The sequence below is a fragment of the Panthera leo genome, chromosome E1 (assembly GCF_018350215.1).
Source record: "Panthera leo isolate Ple1 chromosome E1, P.leo_Ple1_pat1.1, whole genome shotgun sequence".
NCBI lineage: Eukaryota > Metazoa > Chordata > Mammalia > Carnivora > Felidae > Panthera > Panthera leo.
This window is the reverse complement of record NC_056692.1, coordinates 40,996,325-41,020,886: the sequence shown is the minus strand read 5'-3', so window position 1 is coordinate 41,020,886 and position 24,562 is coordinate 40,996,325. Positions and strand designations below refer to the sequence as shown.

Below are 24,562 nucleotides of genomic sequence, written 5' to 3'. Positions count from 1 at the left end.
TCTGTCCTATTGTTCAGTCACAGCTTGTTGTGTATCACTTCCTGTAACATGTAACATCATATCATATACCATGTTTTTTTCTGTACAAATAAAATCATACCATGTATACTGCCTATAATTTTTATTTCAATTGACAATCAATCATCTCTTGCCTCAATTCATGGAAAACCTCTTAGCTGGTCTCCCTGCTTCCACCCTTGCCCTGCTTCAGACTATTCTCAAAGTGGCCAAATGAACCAAATAAAAAGCAAGTTTACTTTATTTTCTTTTAATGATTGCATGGTATTCTGCTGAATGAATAACACCATAATTTATTTAAACAATCCCCTATTGCTGAAAGACATTTAGCAGTGAACATTCTTGTACATATACATTTGTGCACCTGAATATCTATTAGGAAAATTCCTAGAGATTTTATAAGTCAAAGAATATGAACATTGAAAATTTTGATAGACATTTCCAATTTGACCTCTGAAAAGATTATACTAATGGACACTCCCAGCCAATGGCATTCTATAGTTGTGCAGATGTTAACAGTGGATGTTATCAACCGGTTCAGCTTTTATCAATCTCATAAATGAGAAATGCTGCCTCACTTAAGTTTAATTTCCATTGACTTGGTTACAAGTTAAATGAAACATCTATTTCTTTATCAATCATTTGTTTTTCTGTGAGCTGCTTTTTCATATTTTTTGCCCATTTCATTCCAGGCCCATTGGTATTTTTATGCATTGAATAGAGTTCTGTATATTGAGGAAATTCCCTTCTATCTTGAGCTGCAACCATTTTCTACATTTTTCTTTTGTAAATTTTTTTTTACAGTGTCATTGATGGTGCAGAAAGTTTTAATTTCTAACGAGTAAAATTCAATATTTTCCTTTTTTCGGGTTTTGATTTTCATGTCCTGCTTAGACAGACCTTCTCTACTGAAGATTATAAAAAATATTCACCAAATGCTTTCATCGAGTGCCTTTAGTTATTGTATTTTTTTAAAAAAATATTTTTAATGTTTATTTATTTTTGAGAGAGAGAGCAAGCAGGGGAGGGATAAAAAGAGGGGAACAGAAGATCCAAAGCAAGCTCTGTGCTGACAGCAGAGAGCCGGATGGGGGCGCTGGAACTCGTGAATCATGTGATCACGACCTGAGCCAAAATCAAAGGCTTAAGGACTGAGCCACCCAGGCGTCCCAATCATTGTATTTTTGATGCTTAAATTTGTGACCAAACTTGGAGCTTCTTTGGTGTAACCAGGGAGGCAGAGATTCAGCTCACTACTACGCACTATCTACTATCTTCAGGCTCTTTGGCTCCATTCATCACTTATTAAGTAGTTCATTTCCCCACTGAAATGGAATACTAGCTTTACCACCTACTAAATACCCTGTACACTTGGTCTATTTTTGAACTATATTATTTCCATTGATCGGTCTATTCCTGCACCAAAACAAAAAGGTTTTCGTTTTATAATTTTAATATCTGAATATTTAGTATCAGAAGGGCTCGATTTTTCCTGATTAATAACTGAAAATTTAAAATATATAATAGAACAATAAAATTTACCTTCTCACCTTCCCCTCCAAGTGTGTCTACCACTTTCAGGGGTGTTTAAAAGAAAGCCGGGTTCTCCCAAGGAGAAACTTTTAAAACTGATACTGCAAGAAGAATTAAAGTGGCTCTGCTCGGAAGTGACACATCTAAAGAAAAGTCACAGAATTACAAATCGGCAGTCTCATTCTCAACTCGTCCTTCACCTCCCCTCGCTACCGTTGCCCACCCGCCGACGCCTGCCGCGCTTCCCAGCTTAGCCTCTAGGGGGCGCGACGGGGCCCGTAGGCGAGTGGACCCGTTCTGACCTCTGGAGCGCCGGCAGGGCGGTCGTGGCGTCACGTCCGGTCCGGGCGGAAGTCCTCCCCTGGCCGACCGGGAAGTAGCTGAAGACTGGGCGATGGCAGTTCTGGAGGCCTCCCTCTGGGGCAGACCCGACGCCACGGTGCCCCCGCGGTAGACCGGACCACGGTGGCGGGCACCGGGTTCCAAGGTGACGGGCGTCGGGGGCTGAGCCGGGGCCTTAGAAGGGAGCCTGGGAACCCTGACGGCCCCTGTTGCAGCCCCTCCCTGACTCTGGGCTGGTAAATTGCCTTTGCCAGCGCTGCCCCGGAAACGGGTCTGCCTGGTATCAGACCGTTCCTACAGGGAACGGCGCGGGCGAGGATTTGCCCCCTTGACTACACCAGCAAGGCAGGTGGTAGCCCCGGACCAGGGGCTCGAGGGCGCTGATTCTCCCTAACATCGCCTCCTCTCCACCGCCGCAGGGATGGAGGGGTCTAAAACGTCCAGCAGCACCATGCAGGTGAGCTTCGTGTGCCAGCGTTGCAGCCAGCCCCTGAAACTGGACACGAGCTTCAAGATCCTGGACCGTGTCACTATCCAGGAGCTCACAGGTCAGCGAGACCCTTGAAAAGAGGGTGGTCAAGATCGTGGAAAATGGGCAGCTTTAGAGATGTAGGTCTTAAGGTAGCTATCTTTGTAGTCGGCCATAGACTCTCGCTGTATGAACCTAGGAAAGTCATTTCATCTCTCGGGCTCCCTATTTTCTCTTTGGGAACGTGAAGAAGTTCTGACACTGTATCCTTCTGAGAGCTTCCTATTCTAAGGAGAGGTCCTTAGTGTTCTGCTCCTGCTGTTTCAGAGTAAAGGAATGTGTGTGTATAATAATAAGCACCATTTGTTGAGGGCTTACCATATACCAAGTGCAGTGCGTGCATTACTTCATCTGTGCAACAGCCCCTACGGGAGAGTACAATCATCATTTTACACATGAGGAATTGAGGCTCAGAGAGCTTAAGTGACTTATCAGTGGCCAACAGCTGGTAAATGGAGGAGCAGAGTGTTAAAGTCCCACAGTAAGATGAAGTTAGAAAAGGAACAAAAAGGCTGAATAGGTAGTTTAAATAAGCTCAGGGGTCCAGAGTCAGCCTGCTTGGATTTAAATCATAACTCAATTACTAGCTGACTGACTTTTTGCAAGTTACTCTACTTTCTAAGCCCTGGTTTCTTGGTTTATCTGTAAAATGTAAAATGACCTCAGGATAGTTGTAAGGATCAAATATGATGAACATAAGTACTTAAGAATATACTGGGCAAATAGTACTCAATAAATGTTAGCTATTATCATTACTACCAATTTCTCTTTTTTGAGTAGAATTAACACTGATACATTTTTAGCCTTTTATTATGGAAATTTTCCATCGTATGGTCAAGAGAACAGCGTAATGAACTCCCTTGTATCCGTGACCCAGCTTCAACAATTAGCCACATTCTGCCATTCTTGTGTTCTCTATATCTTCACTCACCTCCCATCCCCGCTCAATTATTTTGCTTTTTATTCTTTTTAAAAAATAAATTGGCATGTCTTTATTTTTTTATCTTTTTTTTTTTTTTAATATGAAATTTATCGTCAAATTGTTTCCATACAACACCCAGTGCTCATCCCAACGGGTGCCCTCCTCGATGCCCATCACCCACCTTCCCCTCCCTCCCACCCCCCATCAACCTTCAGTTCTCAGTTTTTAAGAGTCTGTTATGTTTTGGCTCCCTCCCTCTCTAACCTCTTTTTTTTTTTCCTTCCCCTCCCCATGGTCTTCTGGTAAGTTTCTCAGGATCCACATAAGAGTGAAAACATATGGTATCTGTCTTTGTAGGACTTATTTCACTTAGCATTACACTCTTTTCACTTAGCATAATACTCTCCATTTCCATCCATGTTGCCACAAAAGGGCATATTTCATTCTTTCTCATTGCCACGTAGTATTCCATTGTGCATATAAACCATAATTTCTTTATCCTTTCATCAGTGGATGGACATTTAGGCTCTTTCCATAATTTGGCTATTGTTGAAAGTGCTGCTATAAACATTGGGGTACAAGTGCCCCTGTGCATCAGCACTCCTGTATCCCTTGGGAAAATTCCTAGCAGTGCTATTGCTGGGTCATATGGTAGATCTATTTTTAATTTTTTGAGGAACCTCCACACTGTTTTCCAGAGAGGCTGCACCAGTTTGCATTCCCACCAACAGTGCAGGAGGGTTCCCGTTTCTCCACATCCTCGCCAGCATCTATAGTCTCCTGACTTGTTCCTTTTTGCCACTCTGACTGGTGTGAGGTGGTATATGAGTGTGGTTTTGATTTGTTTTATTTCCCTGATGAGGAGCGACGTTGAGCATCTTTTCATGTGAATTGGCATGTCTTTAAATGCACAAGTGTTAGCTGTGCTTTAAAACAATTTTTTTTTAATCTTTATTTTTGAGAGGTGGGGGGGGGAGTGCAGAGAGAGGAAGGTACAGAGGATCTGAAGCAAGTTTTTCACAGACAGCAGAGAGCCTGATGTGGGGCTTGAACTCATGGACCATGAGATTATGACCTGAGCCGAATTTGCACGCTCAACTGACTGAGCCACCCAGACACCCCTAAAAAAATTTTTTAAGGTTTATTTATTTAATCTCGACACCCCACATGGGGCTCAAACTCATTATCCTGAGATTAAGTCGCATGCTCTCCTGACCAAACCAGCCAGTTGTCTTTAGCTGTGCATTTTTGACAAAATGGGTAACTCAGTATAACTCAGATCATGGTGATGTAGAAAGTTTCCTCATGTTCCCTCACTTTCCTTCCTAGTTACTCTGGAGGAAAGGGGATGTTGACATTTGTTGTGGAAAACCTCAAAGTATATAATGAGCCCTCAAATACCCATCACCTCCACAATTATCAGTGCCTATTTAATCATGTTTCATCTACAGCCCCATCTATTCCCCTCCCACCCTGGAGCAAATCCCAAACATAAAAATACTGTAAATGTTTTGGTAAATATTTTTGAAAGACAAGGTGTCTTTTTGTTTTTAATTTTTTTTTAATGTTTATTTATTTTTGAGAGAGAGACAGAGTGTGAGCAGGGGAAGGGCAGAGAGAGAAGGAGACACAAAAGTCGAAGCAGGCTCCAGGCTCTGAGCTGTCAGCACAGAGCCCGATGCGGGGCTCGAACCCACGAACTATGAGATCATGACCTGAGCTGAAGTCGGCCGCTTAACCGACTGAGCCACCCAGGCGCCCCAATAAGGTGCCTTTTTTTTTTTTTTTTTTAACGTTTATTTATTTTTGAGACAGAGAGAGATAGAGCATGAACGGGGGAGGGTCAGAGAGAGAGGGAGACACAGAATCTGAAACAGGCTCCAGGCTCTGAGCTGTCAGCACAGAGCCCGATGCGGGGCTCGAACCCACGAACTGTGAGATCGTGACCTGAGCTGAAGTTGGACGCTTAGCCGACTGAGCCACCCAGGCGCCCCAATAAGGTGTCTTTTTAAAAACACAGCCATTAGAGGCTCCTGGGTGGCTCAGTCAGTTAAGCATCGGACTTTGGCTCAGGTCATGATCTCACAGTTTGTGGGTTCAAGCCCCTCACCGGGCTCTGTGCTGACAGCTCGGAGCCTGGAGCCTGCTTTGGATTCCATGTCTCCCTCTCTCTCTGCCCCTTCCCCCCCCCCCCACACACACACACTGTCTCTCTCTCTCAAAAATAAATAAACATTTAAAAAATTTCAAAACACAATCATACACATAATCAAACACAATATAATCATACACATAATAATCATACACATAATAATCATACACAATTATCAAACACATAAAAAATTTAACAGTTCCTTAATCTGATTTTAATGAGGGCAAGGGGAAGAAGAGATTTCATCTATGTGCAATTGGTACTTTAAGAAAAGGGTGGTGGGGCGCCTGGGTGGCTAAGTCAGTTAAGCTTCTGACTTTGTCTCAGATCGTGCTCTCGCAGTTTGTGCTGAGCTCAGAGCCTGGAACCTGCTTCAGATTCTGTGCTCCCTCTCTGCCCCTCCCCCACTCACACTCTGTCTGTCTCTCAAAAATTAACGTTAAGGAAAAGGTGGAAGGCAGCGCATGGGTGCCTCAGTCAGTTAAGCGTCCTACTTCAGCTCAAGTCATGATCTCACGGTTCCTGGGTTCGAGCCCCTCATCGGGTTCTTTGCTGACAGCTCAGAGCTTGGAGCCTACTTGGATTCTGTGTCTTCCTCTCTTCCCAACCCTCCCACCCCCCTTGTGCTGTGTCTCTGTTTCTCTCTCTCTCTCTCTCTCTCTCTCTCTCTCTCAAAAATAAATAATAAACATTAAAAAATTTTTTTTAATAAATTTTAAAAATTAAAAAGGTGGAGGTGGGAGTGGTGATGAGAATTTGTTTTTATCATTTCCCATATTTTCATACACAATCTGGCTTTGTTAAGACTCTAACTCAATATTTTCCTTGTCCTTAGCTCCATTACTTGCCACAGCCCAGGTGAAACCAGGAGAGACCCAAGAGGAAGAGGCTAACTCAGGAGAAGTATGAAACACTGGAATGCAAACTGGGTTTCTGCAGGGTACTTGGTGCTTCTAGAGTGCCCAGACTTTTGGAAACTCTGGTTAACAAGAGACATTCTACATGATCAGGCCACTGTGGGTCGTTGGGGAGGTATAGAAGTACACCTGAGGTTACAGGATTACTGACTGAGGCATCAGTTTAAAAATGTGGGGAGGGGTTTTTTATTTGAAGCAGAATTACAAGCCATTAGAGGTAGGAGGTGAGATGACCTATGTGTCCAGGTCATCCCAGGGCATGCCTGGTTTATGTCTATTGTCCTAGCTAATTATTAATATCTACTGCTCTCCATTCTCAAAAGTGTCTTAGTTTGGAGTAGAGTATGATTACGCTAGCCAGAAGGGATTGTCAGTATCAGAGAACATGTCATTTTTAAGCTGTGGTAACGTTAGTAATAATTTTCTTTGCTGAAGGTAGATGTCATAAGAGTTTGATGACATATCAATTATGTCAGAGTATCAAAAACATATAAATCATCTACCTTGTCGTATGCCATGGCAAACTTCATTGCAGTCTGATCTGCCTTTTTTCCTTGTGCCATGATTTAGGGCCTTCTCTCCCCTACCCCTGACTGGTCAGTGTTGAGAAAATGCAGATTTAACCACACAATAACTACTATCACATAGATATCACATGGTTTGCCACAAAAAATCACATGGGACTTGGGGTTTGTCTGTATGAGGGGTCCTTTCTTAGTGCACATATACCAAGGATTGGCTAGATCATACCCATTTCTTACGTCTCTGTGGTTTATCAGGTCCTGTGGTTATCAATCAAAGGTAAAGCCAAATGGTTCTGAGGCTCTTTGGGAAATAGACTCCCCTTGTAAGCTGCCAGAATTCTAATGCCCTCTTATTTCCTTCCCAGGAGCCATTTATTGAAACTCGCCAGGATGGTGTCTCTCGCAGATTCATCCCCCCAGCCAGGTGCCTACTACCTCTCAGCCCCCTGTTCCTTGCCAAAGGCCAGTAGAATTTTAATGGAACCCAGAATTGAGACCTGGAGCCAGGTGATGGAAATAAATCCTCATCCAGCCTTTTGGCTCTTCCAGAAAGGGCGTATTCTCTTATACCTGGCCCGTCACCTTCAAGTATTGATTTTTTCCTGTAGCCGTTCACACAGTGGGAAGGGACAGTAGCTCTCATGACGAAGAATTGAGAAAAGTTGAGGAAGTGAATGACTAATAAGAGAGAGGGGCTCTTGAAAAGTTTTAAAATAGCAGATGTTGTTAGATGTTCAAGTTCTTAATCGTTGATGCATGTGAAGGCTGCTGGTGAGGGGTGTGATATTTAAAAATGGTCTTTCCTGATTGTCCTTCCTTTTCTACTATAGACACACACACATGTCAGTTTTTGATGCCCCCTCTCCCTCCTTAGTCCATCCAGGCCAACCTTCGTGCTGAGTGCCCCTGTGGAAGACCAGCATGGCCTTCCCTTGGGAGAGAGGTACCCTTGGGAGGTCAGTCGGGCTAGGAGTGGGTATGCGCCTTGAGGCCCCTCAGCCAGTGCTTGAGAGTCTCTGCCACTGCCACTGCAGTAGGTGGAGTGGAGGAGGCCTCTCTGCTCCCTCATGTGGCCCGTGGGCGGGGGGCTGTCTGCAGGATGATGTCCACAGAAAGTGCCAACAGCTTCACTCTGATCGGGGAGGCATCTGATGGCGGCACCATGGAGAACCTCAGCCGAAGACTGAAGGCAAGTCAGCACCGTAGCAGCATCAGGCGGCGGGCCTGGCCGGTAGAGGGGGTGGCCGGGCAGGTAGCCTGGGGCAGGCCCTCCCCTGACTCTCCCACACCCCACGCTTCCAGGTCACTGGGGACCTTTTTGACATCATGTCAGGCCAGACAGATGTGGATCACCCACTGTGTGAGGAATGCACAGATACCCTTTTAGACCAGCTGGACACTCAGCTCAACGTCACTGAAAATGAGTGTCAGAACTACAAGTGAGTGCCTCTAGAGCCAGTGCCCGGAAGCGGAGATCTGGACCGTGAAGCTGTCACTGCTCGGAGACTGCTTGGCTCTTACCCAGGCGCTGTGCTCCGCTCAGGTAAACAGAATGACAGGTTCCCCGCGGTGAGTGTATTCTGCCCGTGTCTTTGGCAGACGCTGTTTAGAGATCTTAGAGCAAATGAATGAGGATGACAGTGGACAGCTACAGATGGAGCTGAAGGAGCTGGCGTTAGAGGAGGAGAGGCTGATCCAGGAGCTGGAAGACGTGGAAAAGAACCGCAAGATAGTGGCAGAAAATCTCGAGAAGGTCCAGGCTGAGGCTGAGAGACTGGATCAGGAGGAAGCTCAGTGAGTGGTCACCCTGTTCCTCTGTCTCCCTTCCCACGAGGCTCCAGGAGAAGCAGTGGCTTCTGACTGAATGTGTCTGAGCAGTTTGTCAGCTGCAGCCGCCTGTCATTTGGTAGCCTGTCTGCTCCAGATCCCGCATACTGTTTGCGGGCCCTGCTTCTCAAGGTCTGTTGGGAGGGTTATGTGTGAAGGGTCAGCATGATTAAGTGAAAAAAGCATGTTGGTTGAATAGAGAGCAGAGAAAGAAGGGTTCTAAGTTGCATTGCTGCCCTGGGGGGGAGCTGAGCTCGTTTGGGTAAGTCAGCCACCGAAGCTGGCATCCTCCTCTGGAAAGATGGACGTGTTGGCCTACATTCGTTCTTTCCCAGCCCGGAAATGTCACTGGTGATCTTGACCTGAGAGAACCCCCTGTGTAGTGGAGGAGACACAGTATCCACATTAACTAAAGTTGGGGGCGTGATGGACAGAGAAAAAAGTTAATGTTTTCAAAGGAGTGAACAAGTTACATCGGAAATGGTGTATGCCAACTATACAGAAGGACAGTGAGTGCACAGAAGTGAAGTTTTGGAAGTTCACCTGTGGTCAGTTCCGGGAAGAAGCCACTCTTAACGCCCTGACCCCACTTCTGGAAAAAAATTAGAAATACAAGAGGCATTTGGTCCTGGTTTAGGAAGAGTCCTGTTTGCCTCTATCTTTTGCACGTGGGCAGCTGCAATTTGAGACATTTCTGTCCCTCGCAGGCAAAACAGCTAGGATCTGTATGTTCCTTTGAATGGGATCTGTGCCAAATGGAAAGGATGCTGTGACTAGGTCTAACCATAACCACTAGAATACATCGTTCTGGGGGGTGGTGAGAGAGAAATTCTAGCCCTGAACCTACAGCCTTCAATGGCCACCTTGCTGCTCACAGGTATCAGAGGGAATACAGTGAATTTAAGCGACAGCAGCTGGAGCTGGACGATGAGCTGAAGAGTGTGGAAAACCAGATGCGTTACGCCCAGATGCAGCTGGACAAGCTGAAGAAAACCAACGTCTTTAATGCAACCTTCCACATCTGGTAATGCGGGTTGGAGGGTGAGGAGTGCCCGGAAAGCACTGCACGCCTGCGCCTTAGCTGGCGACCGCCAAGCCGGGGTGCCCGCCTCCATGAAATAGGGCTGTGCGTCGTCTCCCCATCCAGGTTGCTTTCATTCCTTGTGATGGGATAGACGTCTCAGGGGGTTGGAATTCTAGAGCTTGGTGACATTCACTCTCCCAAGGAAAGGGAAAGATCTGAGCGCTCCAGCCCCATGAAAACTTTGTCATCTGCCTGGTGCTGATTTCTTAACCCCTAGGGTCATTGATGTATTTATTCGACATGTCATCCATTTAACTAGTATCTGTTGAGTATCTCACACGTGGTAGGCACTATGCTAAGCGCCAGAAGGGCAACAGCAAACACCATGCGTTCTGCCTTCTGGTTGCTTACAGCCTCGTGGAAGAGACGGATACGTGACAGACTGTCGTTATGCGGTATGATAGCTGTAACCCTCGGGTGCTCTGGGGCCACCTAAAGACACTTTGCCCAATTTGGGAAGGCCGCATGCAGAGTTTTCCCCAGGGGAGGTTGATGCTTAAGCTGAGGCACGAAGTGGAAGTTTGCAGAGGGAGGGGGCTTGTTCCTGGCAGAGGAACATCATGTGCAAAGACACGGAGGAACGTGGGAGTGGGGCATCCGAAGAACTGAAAGGAGCTTATTGTGACTGGAGATCGAGTGTGAAGGGGAGAGTGACAGGATATGAAACTGGAGAGTGACCAGTTCCCCCAAGGACCTTGCAGGCCTCAGTAAGGGATTTGGACTTCATCCAAAAGGCACTGGAAACCACTGAAGCATTTTAGGCAGGAAAGTGACATAATTACTTTTGCATTTGTAAATGATAGTTTCACCTGCAATGTGGGAGATGATGGGGGCGGGGCGGGGAGAGGACGCCCCCTTTGGTAAGGAGACTTGTCAGTAGGACTCTAAGCAGGAAAAGATAGAGCAGTGGCATGGAGTTTGGAAAAAAATGGACAAATTGAAGAGATTTAGGAAGTCCAATCGAGAGCTTGGTGGGTTTTTTTTTTTTTAATTTTTTTTAACGTTTATTCATTTTTGAGACAGAGAGAGACAGAGCATGAATGGGGGAAGGTCAGAGAGAGAGGGAGACACAGAATCTGAAACAGGCTCCAGGCTCGGAGCTGTCAGCACAGAGCCCGACGCAGGGCTCGACCTCACGGACTGCGAGATCATGACCTGAGCCGAAGTCGGACGCCCAACCCACTGAGCCACCCAGGCGCCCCGAGAGCTTGGTGGTTTTTGAGGGGAGGGAGCAGGGAGAGAGCATTCAAGGGTGATGCCCCTGTTTCTACTTTGGCATCTGAGCACAAGGGGTAAAGATGACAGTTCATATTTGGACATATATTTATTTATTTACTTACCTACCTATCTATGTTTGTATTTGTTTAACATGTTGAGTTCATTTATTTTGAGACAGAGAGTGCGAGTAGGGGAGGGGCAGAGAGAGAGAAAGAGAATCCCACACAGGCTCTGCAATGACAGTGCAGGGCTTGAACTCACAAACTGTGAGATCATGACCTGAGCCAAAATGAAGAGTTGGATGCTTAACCGACTGAGCCAACTCATGTGCCCCAGACTTGTATTTAAAGTGCCAAGTAGAGGGGCGCCTGGGTGGCGCAGTCGGTTAAGTGTCCGACTTCGGCTCAGGTCATGAACTTGCGGTTTGTGAGTTCGAGCCCCGCATATCAGGCTCTGTGCTGACAGCTTGGAGCCTGCTTCAGATTCTGTGTCTCCCTCTCTCTCTGCACCTTCCTTGCTCATGCTCTGTCTCTCTCTGTCTCTCAAAAATAAATAAATGTTAAAAAATAAATAAATAAATAAATAAAGTGCCAAGTAGAGGGGCGCCTGGCTGGTTCAGTCAGTAGAGCATATGACTCCTGATCTCACGGTTGTGAGTTCAAGTCCCACGTTGGGTGTAGAGCTTACCTAAGAAAAAATAAAGTGCCAAATAAAGCTTACCATGAATCTGAAGATGAGGGAGATCTATACCAGCGTTTAGGTGCAAACAGGAAGTCTCAAAGTTGCCGAGTGTTGAGTTCTCCCTGTATTTTCTCCTGCCCTCCTGCCTTAGGCACAGTGGACAGTTTGGCACAATCAATAACTTCCGACTGGGTCGCCTGCCCAGTGTTCCTGTGGAATGGAATGAGATCAATGCTGCGTGGGGCCAAACAGTGCTGCTACTCCATGCCCTGGCCAATAAGATGGGTCTGAAATTCCAGAGGTAAGAAGTGCACCCCTTTCTTGGGGTGTGGCATATCTTTGGTTTTTTTTTTTTAAACGCTTATTTTTATTTTTGAGAGACAGAAATAGAGCATGAGTGGGGGAGGGTCAGAGAGAGAGAGAGGGAGACACAGAATCTGAAGCAGGCTCCAGGCTCTGAGCTGTCAGCACAGAGCCTGACATGGGGCTCGAACTCATGGTCCGCGAGATCATGACCTGAGCCGAAGTTGGACGCCCAACCGACTGAGCCACCCAGACGCCCCCGGGTGTGGCATGTCTTTGATGTAATTTGTATTTCCAGCCTGGTACTCTCCTCTGCTGCGGCAAGAACCCTTGTTCACAACACACCGAGAGTTTTCTGCCTGTGGAGACTCCCGTCGGCTTCTGGTCGGCTTCTGGTAGAGACTCCCAGAAAAGTTGCTTTCCACTCATCAAGCAGTCCTTGAGCTGCATGACCGTGGCTGTGGTCCCCAACCCATCGTCTCCAGAACCTTGGGGGTTCCTCAGGCTGTTTTTAGCTTTTGTTGTTTTTTTTTTTTCAGCCTAAACCAAAACCTACATTTACCTGTGAAAGACCCCCAGACAATTATGTAATAAATGTAGTTCAGCAAACAGACTCTTTTAAACATGGGAGTCTATGGGGAGATGAGAGACAGAGGTGGAAATAGTAAAAGTAGTCCTTGGATAGGATGAAGCATGAAAATCACTGGGTTATAACATTTCAATAATCGCTTCAGGAGGAGCCCTGTATCCACCTCTGTATGCGTCTCCATTTTAGGTATCGACTTGTTCCCTACGGAAACCATTCATATCTGGAGTCTCTGACAGACAAATCTAAGGTACTCTGGGAAGCCCCATCTTCAGTGGGATGCAGAATCCTGGTACCTCCTGACAAAATGGTTTGCTTTCGATAATAGCGTTTCTTAGTTTGTTCCTTAGGTGGAGGTGTCTCATGATCCTATGTCTTGTTCAATGCCTTGTCTAGTTCAGGATTAGCTCTTTGGGGCCTACAGACAAAAAGTAGGTTTTTACAGTCTGTTGAAAAGGGCTAAGGGCAGATCAGAGGGGGATGTGTATGGTAGGCTAGGAAAGGAGTCACTGTGAGGTATTTAATACATCTCTGGTGATAAAACAGTTCCTGGGCATTGCATTTGCCCAGGATTACTGCTTCCAGTGAAATACAGACAAACAGGACTTGAGAAATGGAGAGTCTTGGGAACACCCTCTGGTAGCCTGTCTTGGTGCCACACCCTCAGCCAGTTCTCTCTTCTTGGGCAGGAGCTGCCATTATATTGTTCCGGGGGTTGCGGTTTTTCTGGGACAACAAGTTTGACCATGCCATGGTGGCTTTCCTGGACTGTGTGCAGCAGTTCAAAGAAGAGGTTGAGAAAGGCGAGACACGTTTTTGTCTTCCTTACAGGTCAGTATTCCCTAATGCTCCATGAACCTAGAGTAGGACCAAATAGAGCATAACCAAAGGGACAGTAAGAATGGAGGCAAAACATAGTCTAAATGGTAGGAAAGCAAAATCATGACACTGATGGGCAAAGAGTGATTCAACACTATAAGCAGGACAGAATATGACCATCTGGTCACATATTCTCTTCGGTGCTCTGGGGGATTTTCTTAGCACAGAGCTCAAGCTGGCTCTCTAATTTCAGGAAGCTTTCCTCTTAAGCCCTTGGAAATACATAGGAATGCTTCCTTTGGTCAAATGTTGTAGGAGCCCAGTGATAGATGCAGACCTTAGTTCAAGAGAACAAGGCTGAGCTGCTTCTGTCACCCCAAAACAAAGCATTTCTTTTCTCCTGCCTCCCTTCTCTCCCCATGAGTTCGGGGATGCCTAGGAAAACAGTCAGGGGTACTGTAACCCTTACTTACCCTCTGCTCCAGGCTTCTCATTTGTTTGGGTGTGTGTCCTGTCCCTGTACTCTGCAATGACAATGAGGCTCTTGTGACAGCCTTCTTGATGTTTGGCTTTTAAGCAAATCCAAAATACACTACCATTCCTCGCCAAGAGTTCTTTAATAGATAAAATGACGTGAATGGTCCCATGATCAAGTCCCTGCCCGTTTGCCTGAACTGACTTAACTTGGATCTCAGTTACTAATGAGCTCTGCTGTGTGCATCTGCAGGATGGATGTGGAGAAAGGCAAGATTGAAGACACAGGAGGCAGTGGCGGCTCCTATTCCATCAAAACCCAGTTTAACTCCGAGGAACAGTGGACAAAAGCTCTCAAGTTCATGCTGACGAATCTTAAGTGGGGTCTTGCTTGGGTATCCTCACAGTTTTATAACAAATGACTTTTTTTCTTAGGGAGATGTTTGCCTTAAAGGCTTTAAATTTTGTTTTGTTTGCAAAAAAAAAAAAAAAAAAAACGTTTTAAATTAAATTCGGGTACTATTAACAGCACATGTTTACAATACCAAAACAGAAAAAAATCTACAAAAGCCACTTTATTTCAGGATATCATGTGACAGATAGTTTCCAGAGCTACAATGTGTCATGTACAGATATCAGCCTTTGTCATAGGTTTGACTCTTAACCCCAAACCTTCCTTTCCCTCTCTCCCCCCAAAACAACTAATTTAAAATTGTTTTTGTTTTTGTTTTTGTTTTGTTAACTGAGTTGAATTGAGATCAATGTGTTTTCACTGGGTTTTATCTCTCTCAACTTCCTGCACTTACAATATGAAATAGAAACTTTTGTCTCCACTGAGATGACGAGATGTGTGAGATGTACAGCTGGATAACGTGAGAAAATGACACATAAGCTTTGGTCACCAGATGATGTGATCAGAAGCTTGAAATTTAACACTTGTCCTCACTTGCTTCCAGTGCTGAATGCCTACTCTGCTCTCTGTTAGAGATATGAAATGGTGTTTGATATTGTTTGAGACATTATGGAGAGATTTAATTATTTGTAATAAAAGATTTACTGCAGTCTGATTACTGCCCAGAAGTGCACTGCTGGTTTTTTTGTTGACTAAAATAGAGCACTTTGTATCCTGGGAGTATTGAGTTCAAGTGCAGGTATGTGAAAGCTCTGTTGAAACATGTTTAGAGATGGATTGGTGTTAGTTTTAAAAAAGACTAATGGAATAGACAGCTGTGGAGGAAGCCCTATTTGTGTACATGTCAATGACAGAACAGAGATGTTAAACTAACTTTAAGGGGAAATAAAGGCTGCCTCCTTGATGCTCAGTCAAGGTCACCCAAACAGTCTCGGTTTTCAAGCCCCTGGTTAACACTAATTTCCACATCCTATGTTCTCTTTCCGTGAAATGAACAGTTAAGGAAAAGCTATAAATACCTTGTTAAACAAAAACGAACCAACTTCACTAATGTTCTATCTCCTCCCAGCTCCTTGACGTTTTCAGTCTGATACAACAAAAAGGACATGCTTGTCAACTTTAACTCTTTGTCCGATGCAGAAAAGTGCACATGAAGTTGGAACACAAAACATAGTCCAAAAGATACTTGGAACTTTTGTACCCTGAGTTGAAGAGTAAACAAAAGGAGGGATAAGCGCAGTGGTGAAGGCTGTTGAATACTTGGCGGGTGGAGCCCGCCTCACGTGTTGGAGGAAGTGGCAGCCCGCAGAGCTCTGGCCTCCAGGTGGGGGGGGACAGGCTGTCGCCCCGGAGTGTTGGCGCCCACGCTGTGAGTCAGGATTGCGTAAGAGAACTCAGCGATGCTTTCCAGGGCAATGCCAGAGATGCTCTGCAAATGCTCCACAACCTTCAGAAATAGACGGATTTTTTTTATTACTAAATAATCTCCACGTGTTTTAGTGCACAGACACATCGCTCATGCTGTTCTCTCAAGCCAGATGTAAATTTTTTCATTTCAGTTTACCGAGAAGATTAAATCCAGATCCCAGTGTTTGCCAATGGCCGAATTACATTAGGATGGATACCTTTACCCTGATAGTGTTAGCCTGGAAAGTTTCTGCTAGACATCTCATTGTGCTGGAGATAAGGTCTGTGAAATATAAATGGGACACTTGGGCCTTGACATTGTCTTCTATTTGGGACGATATACTTATTGGACTTGAACTATCTGATAGTGGATGTTGTCAGAGAGGGAAATGAACGAGCTGAACACGGACCTCCATTTCCAGCTCCAGAAGGGAAAAACTGGAGAGCGCTTTTCAGACCTACTCTAGCATTTCCTCTCCCAAATCCTGCTTATTCATCCTAATCCTGGGTCTTGACTTATCATTTAGAAGTTGTCTTTTCTTTTCCTTTAACTGATGGGAGAATGCTTTCTATTAAGTGAATTCTGACCGTGCTGGTCCTGCTCAGTGGTGCGTACCTGGCTCCAGCACTCATGGTTTTGGATGAAAGCACTTGCCGCAATGATTCCTACTCCCAACAGCATGAAGTCTTCCTTCACTGAAACAAACTTTTCCCTGAGTGATTAAAACCATATTAATTTTGGAGCTAGAATGAAATTTGATCTTCCAAACCCGAGGGTCATGGAACTTCAACTAAGAGTTGTTTATGTTGATCATCTTGGACTTTTTGAGATATGGAAGGAAATGGCCAAATAATAGCTAATTGACCCCCTCCCCAGCCCAACTGGGATTAAAACCTGAGCCTTCTGACACGTTTATGGGCCTTTTGTTGTCCCATCGGTCTTCCTAACAAATGTAACTGCGAGTCTTTTTACCAGTCTGACTTTACAGTAATCAAACACTTTTGTCCAAGTTGCAGCCCTGTGACTATAAGGGCCGTCCAGTAATCTCAAATTTAAGCAGCCATAAAGGAAGAACTAAGAAAGAAAGTATGTTAATTACCTGAAGTCATTTAAATTTAAAACGAAATACTTCAGAGTTTTGCTGATTGGGCTTAGTCATCTGCATCCAAGCAATACTGGAAGTTAATTAAAAACAGGTAACCTGTGCAGGTTATCTGTGGCCTGGATGCCTTACTGGGGAAATTCCATTCCCATGGTATGTTCTCGAGGTATATTCCTAACTCGCTATTTCTGGAAGAGGCCTACCCTAAAGGAGTTGCCTTACCCTTGCAGCTGACTGGGTATGGAGTTTTCAATTGAAGCCCTGAGCAGGCTCTCATATACGGGTTCGTGCAGGAGATAGACAAGGTCGAGCAGGGTCAGGCAGGTTGCATGCAGCTGTGTGGCTGGAACCAAACAGCCATTGTATCCTAGATGGAGTGTGGGCATGGTAAAGAACATTAAGTGCATCTTCTCTGACCGTAATCACCATTGTCATGTGACATAAAGCTCTTGAGCTAATGATAATGAGTTCTGTAGGAGATCTCTTTAGTTGGGAGGTCAATTTTATTTTATTTTTATTTTTTTGGAGGTCAATTTTAAAATGTTTATTTTGAGACAGAGTGTGTGCGTTCGAGCAGGGGAGGGGCAGAGAGAGAGAATCCCAAGAAGGCACCGTGCTGCCAGTGTAGAGCCCGACATGGGGCTTGATCTCACAAACCATGAGATCATGACCTGAGCCTAAACCAAGGTGCCCCAGGAGGTCAATTTTAAAGGATAAAGGGAGGGGTGCCTGGTGACTCAGTCCATCAAGCATCCAACTTTGGTTCAGGTCATGATCTTGCGGTTCACGCATTTGAGCCCCATGTCAGGCTCTATGCTGACAGCTCAGAGCCTGGAGCCTGCTTCAGATTCTGTGTCTCCCTCTCTCTCTGCCCCTCCCCCCCCACACTCTCTCTCTTTCTCTCTCTCAAAAATAAACGTTAAAGAAAAAAAGGATAAAGGGAGAGGTAGAGAACTCTCCATCTACAGTATATATACAGATAAGAGTATATTTGTTTGTTCCCATCTTATCTCATACCTCTCTAGAAAATCACCTCTTTGATCCTACAGCAAGAGTGCCTAGTGAGTCCAAATAGAAGCCAGGTGCTGAGACCTGAGTTTCCTTCCCTGACAAGTACCAGAGGGGACACTTGACTGTGTCCCCAGTCTTCCTGCTCCCCCCCCCCCCCCCCGCCAGACTTCCTGCTGTTTCTCATTGGCAGGTTCTTTCCACGGCTTCCAAACCTCTGGGCACATTCTTGTTGCCTTCTATGGATGACTCCAACCCATATTCTCTGACACACGTAATAAAGTACCTAAAACCTCCAGAAGCATCTCTACATATGCCAGGGGAGTAGGCAGATTGATTTGGAAGTTCAGGGACTTCAAAACATCAAGCTCTGACTCCAGCAGTTCCTCCTTAGTGTGCACATACCCCAGAGACTGGAGGAAATTCAGGACTGTAACGTTGCTGATAATCTGAGCAAAGAAAAACAAAACAGTGAGAGGGAGAGAAGGGTGTCAGAATAAAGGTCATACATCTTGGCACAGTATACAAAGCTTTTCACAATCCAGCCCATGCCTTCATCGCGTCTTCTCTCTTAGTAATTGCCCCTTACGCCCCCACGCCGTCATATAGGATTACTTGCAGTTTCTGAGCCCGTCCAGCTCTCCAGGCCTGTATGCGTGCTGTTTCCTAGGTCTGGATCTCCCTTTCCTCCCCCTCCTCTCCCCCCGCTTTCCTTAACTCCTCTCCATCTTTTTTAAGGACCTTCCCATCTCCTGCCCATACCCCCTTCAAAAAGTCATGGTCTCTAAATATACTTCCTTGACTCTCCAAGGCTGTGGGTGTACATTCATAGCCATCTGTATTTACACTAATCAGAGCACTCTCCCACATTATTTGCCTGCATGTCTTTTCTCATTGGATAATAAATTCCTTGAGATCGCAGGCAATATGTTTAATGTTGTACCCATGGCACCTAGTGCAGCATCTGACCATAGAAGACAGTGAACATTTGTTGAGTGAATGGTATTTTACTATACAGGCATTGGGTAGGGGTATGGAAACATTTTATCCCCTATAAATGTGACCATTTGTCTTTAATACTGATAGGTCTGTTGGTAATTCAGGCACCTTATCTAAACTGTCCTTGAGTCCAAGGGGAGGAAAGGTGACCTGTATGAATGGTGGCATCTGTCCAGCAATTATACTTTGGGAACAGAACTTCAGGCTATTTAATAACTGCCTCTGTGTGACTGTGTGTGTGTGTGTGTGTGTGTGTGCGCGCGCGCGCATGTGTAGGAGGTATGCCTAGGAAGCATAATCACACTCTGGAATTTCCACAGGAGTAGTAACACCTAGCTTAGGAGCAGGTTTCTCACAGTCACCTTTGGACGAGCTGGTTTCTCCTAACATTCAGGTGTCCATGAGAGACCCCAGTTCCTTACTTTGTAGTGGAAGGAAAGTTTGCTCGCCAGTTGAACACATGACACAAGACGCAGGATAAACTTATTGAAAAGCTGTTCTTTCAGAGCTTTCCAATTCTGAGGCTCCGTCTTCTCTCTCAGCTGGGTCGTGGCTTGCCTACAGATATTCTCTGCCTGCTTAACCATAAACCTGTAAGGAAGGGCAGAGGAGAGTAAACCATCCGCACTCACTCAAACTAAAGGGAGTTTGTGCTATCGAACTATGCTATGTCTCCTCCTCTCCAATATCAGTCCCTTGGTGAGACATGTGCATTTGTAAGTAACAGAGGGTGTAAAACCAGGTCTCATGGTAAGGGACAACTGTACTTTTTTAAGACTTGGAGACATTAGCTATTCTGAGAGGTACCACTCACAAAGACCTATGCTCAGGGCTTTACCTTTCTAGGATTTCTACAGCCTGGTAGCTCACGGATTTCTCCAGACACCATTGTTCAGACAGGAGAAAAACAAACTCTGCCAAAACAGGAAAGAAGAGCCTAATTCACAAGGTGCAACCAAAACCACTCTGTGAACTCCTGGCATTGTGTAAAAGCCACGAGGGGGCCGAGGGAAGAGGGTCAGGGGCTGAGAAGGCGGAGACTGGAACAACACAAGCTGAGCTTAGTTCCCTTTCCTGCCAACGGGCAGATCCAAGCTGACAGAACCCCCTTGGTGACCCTTGAGCCTTCCTGTGGGTCTCAGCTGATAAAAGGCTTGGCCAGCTACACACAAACATACCAGCTGGTCCAGTTGGCCTCTACACCATGCTGGGAACCTCTAGCTTCAAGAGAGATTCTTGGATGGATAAAAACCCTAACCCCTATATTCTGTTTTCAGTGGAATGTTGACAGGAACAGAAAAGTCCCTCCTGGAGCTTCAATACTCTTCGTAACAGTGTTTGTTTAGTAACCACCCTCTGGAGAACTCCCATTGCTTTACAAACAGGATTCACCTTACAGCTGGACACCATCTCTCCACCACCAGTTTGTTGGGTAAATCTGCAGTGGCTGAGCCTGTCCGCAGGAGCAAGTTTGTTACTGGGGAGTGGCTTGTTTTGAAGAAATATCCCCTACGTCAGGGACCACAGCCCACTTTGTGAGGGGGGCAAGGGCATTGGGAAGATGGGAAGGGCAAGATACCTTGGCAAAATCTTAGGCCACCTCTGTTTCTCTTTGAAAGAACAGCCCCAGATAGAATTCTATTTAGTTTGCATTATCATTAGAGGGTGGAAACAAGGGTAAATGTTAGTTCTCAACAAAGAAACCTCCACAGAACTTGGGACTTTTAGCGCTGGTTAGCAAAGAATTATGCATAGTCAAATGACCATGTGTCTTCAGAGAAAATTTGCCTTTCTTAGGCACATAAAAGTTAAGCTGGCGCAAGACAGTTGAACAGTCTGCTCAACACATGTTACACATATGTACAAAACCTGGCTGTTATAGAAACTAAAGCCCTGCTAGCAGTGCCCAATGCAGAAGATAATTAGTTTAAGCAATTAAGCAAAATACCCTAGCACACGTAACTGTGTGTTATTAGTCCTTTTGTTTGCTGGAGGTTAGGCCTTACTTCTTCGGTGTGTGTGTGTGTGTGTGTGTGTGTGTGTGTGTGTGTGTAGTTCTTTGGGTTTAGTTTGGGACTGAATTATCTGGGCAGTTGTTTCTATTTTCTAGTTTAATTTGCCAAGCAAACTGAGCTAGGGTTAGATGCAATAGATGATGGTTACGCTTTCCCTTCCTGCTGGCTCTCCCTCCAGCACTTAAAAACATACATCATTTACCTAAAAGACCCTCCCCTTCTATCTTCTTAAGCTAGTTTTGCATCACTGTTAACTTTCTTGAGAGCCTTTGCTTAAACCTGCTGCTTCCACTTCCTCGTAAATTCCCTGACGTTCTGTGGTTTGGCTTCTGCTTTTATCAACTTGCCGAAATGATGGTCTCAAAGGCCAGAAAACAGGTCCAAACTGTTAAACATCATCACCTTTTTGCAACTTTCAATCCCGTCGTTCATATCCCTGAGGCAGCTGAAATTGCTGACCATCATCCTTCTTGAAACTCTCCTCTTGGCTTCCAGAGGTGCCTTGGTTCTGTTCCTATCTCCCTATTTGTAAGAATTTCCTTCATGACTCTTCTCCCTACTCCAGTTGCCTGAACACAAAATGTTTCCCAAGGGAGGAAATGTCTTTGACTTGCTTCTCTTTTCTCCTTCTCAGACTCATTCTCTACCAGTTTCAACAGTATCACTATGGAGATAACTCCAAAACCATTATCTCTAATTCTGACCTCTCTTCTGACTTTTTTTTTTAAAAACATCTTACTAGAAACCTTCCTTTAGAGGTTCTACAAGCCCCTGAAACTCAGTGGATCTGAAACCAAAGCTGTTCTCTTTCACAAACAAAAGTCATGCCCTGTTTTATTATTTTTTACTAGATGTATGTATTTCTCTTAATGGCACCACTATATTCCCATTGTCTTAGACTCAACCCTTTGGCATGGTCTTCTTTGCCTTCTCCACCTCTTAAATTCACCCACAGCAGAACCCAAGATTTTGTCTCTGAAACGTTTTTAATCCATCCTCCCCTGTCATTCCCTCTGCCCTATTGCCTAAACTAGTGACAGAAGATTCCTACTGGTCTACCTCTCTCCTATCCCTCCCTACTCCACTCCATTCTATACATCGCAGCCAAAATAATTTTTTCTAGGGGGAAGGTTACAGTCATATCACTCCCCTATTTGAAAACCTTCAATGCCTTCTTGTTTTCCTACTAAGCCAAGTATAAACAGTCCCCCACCCCGGCCCTTGGCGTTCAAAGTCCCATATGGAATGTCTCCAAACTACTTTTCTGGTCTTAATTTCAACTCCTCTTCCACATGCTCTGGACAACCTGGACTTAACCACTGTACCCACACTCACCCGAAGCTTCCCTGTTTCCATGGCTTTACTCAGGTTAGCCCCTTTTGGTAGAAATGCTGCCCCCCTCCTCCACCTTCATCAACCAAAACCTCATCCTGCTTTGTGGTCTACCATGCCTGGAGAACACTCTTAAATCTTCCTAACCTCACCTCACACTATCGCTCCTTTCCATCCCCAGAAAGCTTCTTTTATCTGCTATGTCACTTAACTAACAGTACCTGTACCTGGTCATTTACAGATTTGTTCTAATATCCTCTAAAGATTAGGCATGGTTTGAAAGCAGGGGCTGAATCTCTATTTTGTCCTTCTGTCCCAAGCGGTGTGGGGAAGCACTCTACATGGGTTGAAATCAAGGGTAGGGTGCTGGTGTTATCTTGTTCATCACTGTATCCCCCGTACCTCGCATATAGTGGTTACTAACAACACTTATTTGAATGAAGAAGGCAAACAGAATCTCCAGGCTGGGGTGCCTCCCAGACAGGTGCCCCAGTCTCCCACAAAACCATCTCCCGGGCCCTGGGTCCACACCCACGATCCGGGTCTCCCTGAAGCTGCCCATCCGGCCGGCAGCCCCCTGCACGGCTCGCTCATTCTGCTGCGCCAGGTGAAGCAGAGCGTCTTCGATCGTCTCTGTGGCAACAGCTCCAAATTGAAAGTCACTGAGGGAGGCCAATCTTGACCTCACAGGTTCCTGCATTTTCAGAAGCCTTTGGGGGCACCCGGACGGCTCACGGGATCCATAAACCGACCCCCTTAGCTTCACCCCAGAGTCCTCCGCCACACTCTGTCTGGGACTCCTCGTCCCCTTCCGTGTGCTTGTCTTCACCTCGAGTCTGAGGAAAACCCAGTTTCCCCCACTGCCTCGAGCCTTCTACAGCCCTTTCTCGCCCTAACGGCCACGGACCCCTCAGCCAATCAGAGAGCTCGGCTGGTTCGCCACCCCCCCCCCCCCCTTCCCCTAAGGCCAAGAGCCGCACTCCCCTCGCGAAAGAAAACGCGGACTACAATTCCCAGAGTCCGCTGCTGCGGCCAAGGACGGCTATTCCCAGCAAGCCCCGCGCCTTGGGGCTACGAAGGGCGGAGCGGCAACATGGCGGCGCCAGGAGCTGGTGATTCTCTCGATGCCAAGAGTGGAAAGGCCCCCGTGGCTCAGCGCATCGACCCAACTCGCGAGAAGCTGACTCCCGCGCAGCTGCAGTTCATGCGGCAGGTGCAGCTCGCCCAGTGGCAGAAGACTCTACCACAGCGGCGGACCCGGAACATCGTGACCGGCCTGGGCATCGGGGCCCTGGTGTTAGCTATTTGTATCCGTTCGAACTGTAGGCTCAGGAGACGGCATATGGGGGCAGGGACAGGGGAACAGTGGCGAGTACTAGGTAGTGTGGGGGTGGTAAAAAGAGCCAGAGCTGTGAAAGTCTTGGCCATTTCTGATGCTGAGCCAAGCGTTTAATGTACCTTACTTTGTCACTGTAAGATGCTCTTTTAATATGCCTTGTCAATAATAACGGAATAATCAAGGCTCAGAAAAGCAGAGGGCGGAAGATCCAATCACTGATTTGGGAGGGTGAGAGAATAACAAGGGCGGTGGAACAAGGCTAGGAAAAGGCAATGTGCATACTCCAAGTGGTTTCCTGAACCCGCTTCCCCAGATGGTTACACCTTCTACTCCGTGTCCCAGGAGCGTTTCCTAGATGAGCTGGAGGACGAGGCCAAAGCTGCCCGAGCCCGAGCCATGGAGAGGGCATCGGGACCCTGAACCAGATGGGCGCTATGCATCTCCAACCTGCTGGAGCCCCTTCACGTGGTGGATGATGCCCCATGACCCTGTGGAAATCAAACCCTGCACACAGATTTGCTGGCCTCAACCTTGGACGATGAATGAGCCCAAGAAGCCAGGGATTTATTGCGTTTGGCCTGGTCAAGGGAATATTGGCCACTTCATGCTCACTGTGTCCAGTCACTGAGCCCTTCTTATAGTATGTTTCCTTATTTGAGAGTTGTGCAACCTTGACCTTGGCTTTTCTCGTCTTTCTAACTTTGTGGTTTACCTTCTCCACCTCCCAGGGGCTTAGCTGTTATAGGGGTGGGGTGGCAGCTCTGTGTGGTGTTGGAGCCTAAAGTGGAAAAGATGGGGTTAGGTTGAGAATAATAAACTGAGTCACCTCTCTTGGAGCCAAGATGAGTGTGTTGAAGCTGAGGGATGGCATGACCATGCTGGAAAGCTCCACAAGCAGTAGCTGCAGCAGTGGCATTGCCCCAGGGAGCTGTAAATGTTTAACTAGAATTACTTTTTTCCATGAGATGTTTCCATCTGATTTAAGGGAGAGATCATGGTAGGTCACTGGGCTGTGTGA

General features: G+C 46.0%; 3 protein-coding genes across 9 annotated transcripts; 2 read left to right on the top strand and 1 right to left on the bottom strand.

The window, feature by feature from the left end:
• Positions 1 to 1,910: 1,910 nt before the first annotated feature.
• On the top strand, positions 1,911 to 14,996 carry BECN1 (beclin 1). Its single transcript, XM_042915383.1, is given in 14 exon segments — positions 1,911 to 2,038; positions 2,313 to 2,441; positions 6,332 to 6,399; positions 7,303 to 7,361; positions 7,812 to 7,880; positions 8,036 to 8,126; positions 8,240 to 8,376; positions 8,537 to 8,731; positions 9,642 to 9,788; positions 11,899 to 12,048; positions 12,826 to 12,886; positions 13,326 to 13,350; positions 13,353 to 13,467; positions 14,183 to 14,996. Coding segments are annotated over 13 exon segments (1,413 nt in total). The 5' UTR covers positions 1,911 to 2,038; positions 2,313 to 2,314; the 3' UTR covers positions 14,352 to 14,996.
• Positions 14,408 to 23,070, bottom strand: CNTD1 (cyclin N-terminal domain containing 1). 7 transcript variants are annotated; one of them, XM_042915386.1, is made up of 8 exons: positions 22,737 to 22,754; positions 21,276 to 21,395; positions 19,697 to 19,772; positions 19,281 to 19,449; positions 18,146 to 18,308; positions 17,074 to 17,218; positions 16,365 to 16,461; positions 14,408 to 15,788 (listed from the first exon to the last, which is right to left on the bottom strand). In XM_042915386.1, exons 4-8 carry the CDS (start codon positions 19,443 to 19,445, stop codon positions 15,621 to 15,623), a joined length of 738 nt encoding a protein of 245 aa, XP_042771320.1. In that variant the 5' UTR covers positions 19,446 to 19,449; positions 19,697 to 19,772; positions 21,276 to 21,395; positions 22,737 to 22,754; the 3' UTR covers positions 14,408 to 15,620. The 7 variants fall into 7 exon arrangements, with proteins under 7 accessions (XP_042771320.1, XP_042771325.1, XP_042771323.1 ...); XM_042915391.1 differs by lacking the exon at positions 21,276 to 21,395 and having other exon boundaries at positions 22,737 to 23,070; XM_042915389.1 differs by lacking the exon at positions 19,697 to 19,772 and having other exon boundaries at positions 22,737 to 22,755.
• Positions 23,071 to 23,175: 105 nt separating this feature from the next.
• Positions 23,176 to 24,385, top strand: LOC122206647 (cytochrome c oxidase assembly factor 3 homolog, mitochondrial). The gene is made up of 2 exons (XM_042916034.1): positions 23,176 to 23,512; positions 23,858 to 24,385. The coding sequence occupies exons 1-2, from the start codon at positions 23,299 to 23,301 to the stop codon at positions 23,962 to 23,964; spliced, it is 321 nt and encodes a 106-aa protein (XP_042771968.1). The 5' UTR covers positions 23,176 to 23,298; the 3' UTR covers positions 23,965 to 24,385.
• Positions 24,386 to 24,562: the final 177 nt, after the last annotated feature.

Excerpts from the sequence above, each read along its gene's own strand:
- CNTD1 (XM_042915391.1), bottom strand. The coding sequence starts at position 22,905 with ATGCAGGAACCTGTGAGGTCAAGATTGGCCTCCCTCAGTGACTTTCAA. Across the intron at positions 18,309-19,280 it reads AACTTTCCTTCCACTACAAA|ATTATCAGCAACGTTACAGT; the intron begins GTAAGGAACTGG and ends TTCTTTGCTCAG. Across the intron at positions 16,462-17,073 it reads ATACCCAGTCAGCTGCAAGG|GGAAAAGTTTGTTTCAGTGA; the intron begins GTAAGGCAACTC and ends TTAATCACTCAG.
- LOC122206647 (XM_042916034.1), top strand. The coding sequence starts at position 23,299 with ATGGCGGCGCCAGGAGCTGGTGATTCTCTCGATGCCAAGAGTGGAAAG. Across the intron at positions 23,513-23,857 it reads GGCCCTGGTGTTAGCTATTT|ATGGTTACACCTTCTACTCC; the intron begins GTATCCGTTCGA and ends CCGCTTCCCCAG.